Source organism: Schistocerca nitens, chromosome 2, assembly GCF_023898315.1.
Source record: "Schistocerca nitens isolate TAMUIC-IGC-003100 chromosome 2, iqSchNite1.1, whole genome shotgun sequence".
Lineage (NCBI taxonomy): Eukaryota > Metazoa > Arthropoda > Insecta > Orthoptera > Acrididae > Schistocerca > Schistocerca nitens.
Window position 1 is genome coordinate 703,950,049 of NC_064615.1, and position 10,061 is coordinate 703,960,109.

Here is a 10,061-nt window from a genome sequence, read left to right on the forward strand (position 1 = left end):
TTTAGTTAGATAAATGTCCTTTATGTAGATAAATGCTTTTGAATATGGCGTGAATAAATATTCACAATGTTCGGATAATTTTAAGCTCTCTCTCTCTCTCTCTCTCTCTCTCTCTGTGTGTGTGTGTGTGTGAGAGAGAGAGAGAGAGAGAGAGAGAGTATCTGTGTGTCTGTGTCTGAACATGGTGTGCTCTGACAAAAAAATATATGCTACAGTGTGATTGGTTGTAAAAATAATATTGCCACCAGTGTAAAAATATTTCCCGCCCTCCGCCATGTTAATGACGTTACCAATAAATGGGACATGGCTTGTGACGAAACAATGACATCACAGATTAGGAGGCGTGGCTTGATGTGTCATGGGTAGGTCACTTACCTGTTCACGTGATTTCACAAATGCAAATAGAATGTTCCAGAAGAAGAATAGTATTTCTACTTATCTATAAAGAATTGCGTAGAGAAGAGATGTACAATGCTCTTGACTGTGTCGTGAATGGACCGGAAGTTTCGTATGACGTCCCCGTTCCCCTGTTATATGTACTGAACAAAACTGTTTGCGTTAGTCAAGTGTTGCTGAAGTTATCACACATCCAGCTCTTTCACAATTATTTATATCGCACCATTTCAGGGTTCTGAATCTCTGTTCGCCACTAAACACAATGGTTGTTTTTGTCGTCACCACATTATTTCATTGACGATACCAGCAGCAGTCTTACAAAATGTTATAAGCTGAAAATTTACCCTTCCAAACTTTACCACTTGTGTTATGACTCAGATTCAGCTTCTTAGAGATGTGGATTTCATCAGCGACTTTTCGTAGTTGTTTGTCTGTAGATTTAATTGTAATCACAGAGACGGCATTCAGAAAGGTCCACAATAGATGAAACCTCAGTTCGTCACTTTAAAATATATTTACTTGTGCTGTTTTCGGTTTCGAGCGTCAAAACGCAACACAAGAGGGTCATTCATCGAAAGTTATGTATTTTAGGATGCCAATATTTAAACTAAGATAGCAACAAAGCGTACGGTTTAGATATAAAGCCGTGTTTTTTCCTGCTCCTCTCTCATAATATCAGTAATGGTGAGCTAAAATTGTTTCTTCGGTGTAAACTACTAAAACATTAAAATATATAGATTAGAAAGTATGAATATTTGATAATAAGCTTCGCCACTACAAAGCAGCAATAGTAAAAAGAAATTTGGTTTAAACAGACGATTCATTAATAATTTTAACTACTGCAATTATAAAGTTTCGGATTAAATCCAGTGCAAATAAAATTAAAGTTATACTTATTAATTGTTTACAACTAATCGGGAACATGTTCTGCCAGTTTTTGTTCAGATGTGATGAGCACCTTTTTGCTGAGAAGTCAGAATACTGGAAGTAAAGTGACGCCAACGATAGCTATTATTTATTTCTTTATTTAGCGTATGGCTAATACAGACATATCATAAAATTAAATTACATATACATATGTACATATTGACACACAAGAAACGTAAGTTTGTCTTTACAACTGAATTTCCAGTCCTTCAATCCAGCGCACTGCATCTGGAGTTGCTAGCAGGAAGTAATCTTCAGCACTGTGATAGGCTGCATTCACTGAGAATGTGGTGAACAGTCTGGTATGGGGCCCCTCAGTCACAGGCTTGGAAGTTTAGCACCTGGCACTGCTTCCCACCGGCCTTTCCATTCTTCAAGAGGTTTGAAATCCTTAGCAACCATGTCAGCAGCATCGCACAGAGTTAGATGGCGTGACTTCAGTCTCTTACAATTTAAAAGTGGCGTGTCGCAATGCACGGGTAGGTTAGAATTCCTGGAGATCTTGTGGAATTCTCTGATAAGGGCAGTACATCTACGTAGATAGCTATAAAACTCACCCAGAAACCGATCATCTTCCTCTCACAATCCATTCTCGGAACAACGTTGTGGGCTTTGGGCTTTTTGATGTAATACGGTCCCGGAAACTAGCGGAGTTAATAAGATAGTAATCCCCCTCTCCCCCACATAGTTATCACCAGTATTTCGGAGAGCCGGCGAGGTCAAGGCCGTTCGATCTTTGAGTCGGACCCTGTCAGCGCGCCGGGTAAAACGCAGCCTCTCGTGGAACACGCCGACGTCACGATCAGCGGTGACGCGGCCCCGGGCCAGAGCGGCTCAGCGGGATTAGCGGTGCCGCCGAGATACCGGCCGGGGATGAACCGACGGGAAGTACGCGCTACTGCCGTCCTGTATAAACGGCAGCAGGCGCAGGACACCGTCAGAACAGCCAAGGCAGCGGACCCGGCGCACACAGTAGCAGCGGCACCAGGAGTTCCAGTGAGTACAGACAGCACTAGACGTTGTGAACACGCAGCTCCTCACTATCTATACTACCAAACGTCTAATCCGAGGCATGGTCCTAGTAGCAGCATGCATATGTAATGGCTTCCAGGACAACAAAAATTTAATTTCAATATTTCATACAATTTTTCATCGAATTTGAAAATTTAAAATTATTTCATAGGTTTAAGCCAGTAGTACAGTTAGAAACTGTGTACACATCGTGAGGCAGTATAATTAACGGCGGCAAATTATCCAGAATATATTCGTCCAGTGTTTCATAAAAAGACCACTTGGCGACTTTCAAAAAACTGTAAACACAATTTCAAACCTTTCCTAAACTTTTTCTTGCTTACACGTTTAACATCAAACATTTAACACATTGTCTCATTTGTAACGCAATCAGATCTTGAAAGTGTTTTATACATGGAAATCCAGTCAGTATCTAGCACAAACTCATTAATGTGTTACACATCTTTAAACTTGGGCTTTCCCTACAAATTTGTCCAGCTATTGTTACTTACAGTACCAAGTTGCCTATTCCTGATTGCCCTAGGAGTGTCTCTTTGACCAGTCTCTTCTCGTGATAGGGTTTTTGATGCATTCCTTAATACGCTTATTTAATACACTCTTAACATTCTTCTGTTGCGACAGATATCGGATGCTTAGAATTTCAGTTTCTCCAATGCCTCCATACGACACATACTACTTGCATACAATGTTTCCCATCTGTGTTTCATAAAAACATTCCGGAATTCGTGTCAACGTGGCGTACGTTTTCATTGAAAACGCGTTTTTCTGCTGCTGACCGAGCCTGGTGGCACAGTGGTTAGCACACTGGACTTGCATTCGGGAGGACGATGGTTCAAACCTGTCCGGTCATCCTGATTTAGGTTCTCCGTGATTTTCCTGTATCGCTTCAGGTAAATGGCGGATGGTCCTTTGAAAGCACAAGGCCGATTTCCTTCCCCATCCTTCCTTCATCCGATGGGACGAAAGAGCACGCTGTTTCGTCCCTTCCTCCAAATCCACCAATCTTCCGCTGCCTCAGACGCCTATCTTGTTTCGGTTATATTACTTGACCTTGCTGCCCAAATAATAGAATTCCTTCACTTCTTCGACCATGTATTTCTTCAGCAAGTAGCTGTTTTTGTGTTTCCAACATAGTCTTTGCTTTGTTTATTCCTAATGTGTCCACTTCACTGTAGGTACACGCTGTTGACGATGGAAAAGTTAAGAGAAATTTCTTAGTTGTCATTTGCGTGGAAGACGACGTAAATTTCCAGGCATTTATTACGTCATTCAGAACGAAGCACTAACAGAAATATAGGGGAGATGTGAGTGGTCAACCGATAAATCGCGCCGGCCGAAGTGGCCGTGCGGTTTTGGGCGCTGCAGTCTGGAACCGAGCGACCGTTACGGTCGCAGGTTCGAATCCTGCCTCGGGCATGTATGTGTGTGATGTCCTTAGGTTAGTTAGGTTTAATTAGTTCTAAGTTCTAGGCGACTGATGACCTCAGAAGTTAAGTCGCATAGTGCTCAGAGCCATTTGAACCATTTGATAAATCGCGCTATTGTTTCCCTGAAACGGTTCATTAAAACAATGATTGACATAAACCATCGTTCGCTCTGTAGTGGAACTTTCACTCCGCTTGGTTCGGCCTGCGGAACGAAGCACAGATGTGACGGAAGAATTGATATGTTGAAGGAGACTCGTGAGTTACGCCTGAGTAGCTCAGATGCCAATAGCATTGTCCCCAAAAGACGAGACCTCATACTGTAGTTTCGGTCCGGCACACAATTTTAATATGTTACTAAGTTTCCAAATCAATGTGTCCAACAGCGAGTGCAATACTCTCCAATCACAGAAACATCTTCCTCCATTCGGTCCATGGATATGCACTCGATAGTCTAGAAAACTTGGAGGGAAACTTAATGTATGTGATCGCCAAATCCTTTTTTTAAAAAAAAAAAAAAAAAAAAAAAAACAGGACAGGTCCGTAACTATTACGCGTCACTCTGTTTATGATTTCTGTCTGTTATACAGCACAGAACGTAGATTTTTTTTTGTCGAGTTCGCATGGTTTCGTTTCCTTCTGCTGTTCGATGTTATTTTATTCACATGGACAATGCTCTCCACCTAAAGAATATGCTTATAAGTTTTTACACACGATGAAAGGTGCTCTATCTGACCGAAAGTCACCTATTAGTCGGTATTAACGTGGGGTGTGTCCATCCATCGCCTTTAAGAAGGCTTGAACACCGCTGGAGAAACTTTTAGTTACGTGTTTCTGTGTCTGTGGACGAATGGCAGTTCATTCGTACTCAAAAGCCGAAACCAGAGAGTAATAAGTGATGTTGGACGCTGAGGTCTGGAGCGGCGTTCAAGCTCATCCTAAATGTGATGACGATGATGATGTTTGGTTTGTGGGGCGCTCAACTGCGTGGTTGTCAGCGCCCGTACAGATTCCCTACGTTTTTTCCGCCCAATCTCGCCACGTTCATGAATGATGTTGAAATGATGAGGACAGCACAAACACCCAGTCATCTCGAGGCAGGTGAAAATCCCTGACCCCGCCGAGAATCGAACCCGGCACCCCGTGCTCGAGAAGCGAGAACGCGACCGAGAGACCATGAGCTGCGGACATCCTAAATGTGTTCCATTGGGTTCAGATCGGTACTCTTGGAAAGCCAGTCCACTTAACGTTATAGTCCATAAACCCTTGCCTCATAGCTGCTGCTCTTTGACAGGATATGCATCGTCAGGTTGATACAAACTATCATTGTCTACGAACTGTTCCTCTACTGTACGCAGTACACACAGTGCTGTGAAATATCTTTCTTAAGCTTAATGAGGAGGCCACACGTTGACCACGAACAGGCCACACGTTGACCACGAACAGCACCCGCTTACCATTTACTGCTGTTACTGCTACTGACAACAGAATACGGTACTCTCAACCTCCTTTAACATCACATCCTTTGTATTTCACTGTTGGCACTACACATGATGGCAAGTAACGTTCTCCATGCATTCGCCAAACCCAAACATTTCCATCGGGCTGATACAGGGTACAGCGTGATTCATCGCTCCACTCGTTTTCAGTCATCCACTGCCCAGTGGCGTCTCTCTTTACATCACCTCACGCGTCCTTCAGCAATGACTACGTAATACGTGGTTGATGAGGAGCTGCTCGACCATTGTACCCAATTCTTTTTAACTCTCTAGCTGTGCTGCAGGTAGCGCTGGAACTCTCGAGTAATTCCTTCTGCTGCTTTCATGCGATTTTTACAAATGCTCTACGCAATGTTCCGCGGCCCCTATCCCCCAGTACGTCTTCCTGGTCTTGCTGTGGCTGTTGTTGTTTCTTTGATTTTCTACTTAAGAATCACACCAGCAACAGTCCACTTGGGCAGCTTCAGAAGGGCTCAAATGTCCGTAGTGGTTTTTTGCTCAGGCGATATCCGATTACTCCCTACCTCCTTTAACAATTGCGGTTCCGCTTATCACGACATCTAGTGTTCAGTTTCACATTTCGTAAGGGTGTCCCAATAGAGTGTATAGTGACTGTGATACTCCTTTCTTTAAAACGTGGATATTTAGGCATGATGCAAAGCACGGCTGGACATTTAATCATATGTAAATGTTAAGCTTTAAGCAAAAGTGATCATTATTGGACGTTTTTTGGTCAGTGTTCGTTCACCTGCTAATGTAGTCCTATCCTAACCGTAAATGTTTCTGTTCCAGATTAAACCAGTATGAAGGCAGCGGTGCTCCTCGTCGTACTCAGTGCCATAGCGCTCAGCTGCGCGTTCCCTTCACCCAAGGACAAGGTGAGTGCCTTACTCTTCGTACACTTACTTTTTCTGGTAGCAACAACTCTTAATCCCTCCAGTAACCGACTGTGGTGTGTGACAATGAAATTTATTAATAAACACAAACACAAAACGGGGCTCTTTCGCAGTGTTAGTTTTAAATCCTCATTTGCATTTAAATTTCGGTAAGTCGTTGTTCACTTTTTTGGTTGAGGGCCTATAGCGTACCTGAATCGCTTTCCCCCTTCCCCCTCTTTCCTACTATATTTGCTTCTACTGCACGGAGAGTGCATGTGTCGGTGTCTCCACACACAATTTATCTAATTTCAACGCTGTGGTCAATATGCAAGGTGTAGTCACACAAATCTGAACGCTATAAATTGTATGTTGCAGGACGTAGTACGTTTTGAATCTCAAGTTACTGAAAGAACAGCTCTCCAAAATACGCATTGTGTTTCTTGTGATATATTGGAATTTAATGAGTTTTTATTTGAAGATCTCGCGTCGACTACACAAACCTGAGCAGCTCCAATTTGGTAATAGCCCCAAACCGTCGAACGTGACTCGAAAGTGACCTTTTCCTTCCGATAAATCTCATTGTGGAAATAGCTTCTCGCAGGTTTATTTTCTAGTCGTTTCATCCTGAATCACGCCGGTCACATACTCGACGGTGCATGAGGTTTGTGTCTCATTCGAATATCTGATCGCCAACAGTGTAGTCTAATGAGACAGACATCTTTTCGTCTATTTAAGCGTCTTGTTATTACATTTATTCTTTGCACCAAGCGCTAGTTGTTACCAAGTCTTCCCCTATTACGTACCAAATCTGTGACGATTTTAGCGCTCTGTCACCAGTCTCTGAGAGCTGCAGACGACGTCTGCTATGTCTCTCCTGTGCATCGCAGACAGCAACTTTCAAGCTAACTTGAGGCACACAAGATGCAACTTCCGCTTCTGACAATGTCTCACCATCTTTACTAAATGTATCGATCTCTGTCCTGAGTTGCGCAAGCTCGTATTTGAGATTGCGGGCGACAGTTCTCCACTAAGCCGAAGCCTTTATTGAACCGAAAGAAACACGGCAACAACTTGTAGTCCGCTGTCTACAGTCTTATGAGTCTCGTGAATGAACGGAGGAAGCTGAGTTTCATGCGTTCGGTGCTTGCGAAGTTATGGTCTAGCTGTAAACACGTTTCATATGCCTACAATGCGTTAGTGGCCGTATCTTAAGTTCGCTGGGCTTGCCCCACGACACTTCTTCAAGATTGTAGGGACTTACGTTTCTACCTAGTGCTATCAGAGTGGCAGGTTTCTCTTCGTATTCTATGTACAGCACACAAACAGCACCCAGTGGCGGAGTGTGCTAAAACGAACGTGTTTAGTAATCGTTTTTATATGTGTGCGAGTTCGATGGAAGTCGCCTTCAGTAAAGAACGCGATCCATCGATATATTCTTAGAATCATGACTTCGTAAGCTACATACAAGATGTATACGACGCTTTTGCTAGTTTCTAATTGCTGTAGATGTGGTTAGTGTATTTTGTTTCCAACATGTCGTTTAGTTCGTGTGTGTGCTACAGCGTTCGTTTGGTTTTGTGGTTATTTCTTAGTTTAAATTATCATGTGATTTTGTTCTGTATAGGCTGTGATGCATGAAATATTTGTCTATAAACTAGTGCAGATTGGGATCCATTCGGAGGGCGGGTAGATTAGGTCGTGTTTTTGCAACGGATGGCGTCGTACAAGTGGCGCGATATTTCAGAAGCTGACTTGTTGGCGATCCAATTGATTGATTTGTTTTCTGCTGGCCGCCTCCTAGGCTCGTGGAAAAACACACAAACTGTTAGTCTGTAAGTTCTTTAAGCAGAGCCGAAATAAAAATGGTGATGGTAATACAGATAAAAAAATTTACGAATGGTTAATTTATTCATTTGATTGATTTTGTGTTCATTGACATCCCATACTATTGTCAGTGATATATTCGAATAAGATATACAAGAAATATGTCACCGTTTCGAATCAGATGCTGCAGCTCATTTTTTGGAAATCGGAGAAGCTGATGTACCTGCTTACCGGCACCTCATTTCGTTTCAGGAGGACCGTGGCGGAGTGGACGTGGACGTACACAGGGAGAAGGGCGTGGGCACGGTGGTGGGGGTGCAGGGCCAGGGCAACGTGTGGAAGAGCGGCGACGGCAGGACCCGGGTGGACGCCGACGGCTCCTGGCAGAGGGTGTACCGCGGGCCGGCGGCCGGCAAACCAAAGTACTCGGCGGGCGTCCGCCTCTCACACAGGTGGTAGCCGAGCACGTCAGCTGCGTCGCGTGTGGGTGATGGCCGCTCTCCAGCGTCCCTCCTCTCTTCGGAAAGTAAATGCCGAAAACTGCCAGTTGTTGAACCAACATTATGTTCGTAATGCCAAAGTACTGCCTATTATTACGTTAACCAAAGTATTAAGCTTAATTTATTCATTTTTAGTTTAATAAAAATCTCATAAAAATCAACTTTGTACCTCTTTACTGACTTACATCGACTGCCATGCCTGTTTCACTAATACGTTCTGTGTGTCACCGCATTTTAATTTTTCGTTTGTTGTATTTTCTGAGTCGTAGATAGGCATTTGCCTAAATGTATACGGAAAATCACCAAAAAATTGCAGACAGGCAAGATGGTGTACCAGATCTACAGACGGCAGAGCGTCACACATCCATCACTCCAGGTAAAACAATGCGTGTTACACTCTTTGAGCAGGTGAAATGTGTTCCTGGCCTAAAAAATAGGAAGAGTGTAAACAAGTTATGCAAAAATTACGCAAAACATTTTTAAGCAGGTTAGTTACATCTTCTGTCATACGAAACACAACATGACACACAGACGCGCTGCACTTATGGAGAAAAAAATCTATATATAATTTGTACAACCCATAGTGACATAAAAGTGATGCACAAACCTAATTTGCTAAAATATCAGGAGCACAAATGTAACATTTGTCACTTTACGAAAATTTTCACGTCGGCCGCTGTGGCCGAGTGGTTCTAGGCGCTTCAGTCCGGAATCGCGCTACTGCTACGGTCGCAGGTTCGAATCCTGCCTCCGGCATGGATGTGTGTGATGTCCTTAGGTTAGTTAGGTTTAAGCAGTTCTAGAGCTAGGGGACCGATGACCTCAGCTGTTAAGTCCGCTAGTGCTCAGAGCCATTTGAACAATTTTTAAAAATGTTCAGTTTCCTACTTTAAGAAATGAGACACGTCACCATTTGTTCACGCATTCGGAGATCAGCAGAATTACTGAACACAGGAGGAGTGACCCATCCGTAAAAATGTGGAAGCAGAGATGGCAATTATTGTTAATTATCTAGTTCTTAGCCCCAGCAGGATAAAATTTCCACTGCTATACAAAATGGATGACTTGATGCAGCAATTAGACAGCAACACAGAATTTTAATGGAAATTGTCTGCCACCATAGTCTCCTCTTTCCCTGCTTCGTCGTTCGAGAAGATCAAAACAAGGGTGTTCAACGGTCATCAAACTCGCATCGGTCTCAATGACAAGGAATTCGTTAGGAATTTGAGCACCAAGGAAAAGGCAGTTAGGTTTTATTTTAAGGAAACTATGAAGAACTTTGTTGATAACAAAAACAATTAAACAGACGCGATGGGAGGAATGTTGTGGACACGAGATGAAGATTCTCTGCAATCAGCTAGATTAGCAAGTAGAGAATCTAGGGACTATTATAAGTGAACAGGGGAATCTATTACATCAAGATATTGAACAGTGTTATAAAGAACTTTGAGGCAAGAAAATGTTGGCTGGCTACTGCTGAGGTGTAAAACTGCTCTACTGTAGTAAGGTAGGTTATCGATACTGCCGGAGCCGACGCCTCAAAGTTCCTGCGGGTGGCGCTAGCGGCACTTGGGACATCGC

The 10,061-nt window shown here is 43.2% G+C and overlaps 1 protein-coding gene across 1 annotated transcript; it reads left to right on the forward strand.

Moving 5' to 3' along the window:
- The first annotated feature begins 2,268 nt into the window (after positions 1 to 2,268).
- Positions 2,269 to 8,641, forward strand: LOC126234575 (uncharacterized). Its single transcript, XM_049943280.1, has 3 exons — positions 2,269 to 2,319; positions 6,071 to 6,156; positions 8,233 to 8,641. Exons 2-3 carry the CDS (start codon positions 6,082 to 6,084, stop codon positions 8,437 to 8,439), a joined length of 282 nt encoding a protein of 93 aa, XP_049799237.1. The 5' UTR covers positions 2,269 to 2,319; positions 6,071 to 6,081; the 3' UTR covers positions 8,440 to 8,641.
- The last annotated feature ends 1,420 nt before the right edge of the window (positions 8,642 to 10,061 follow it).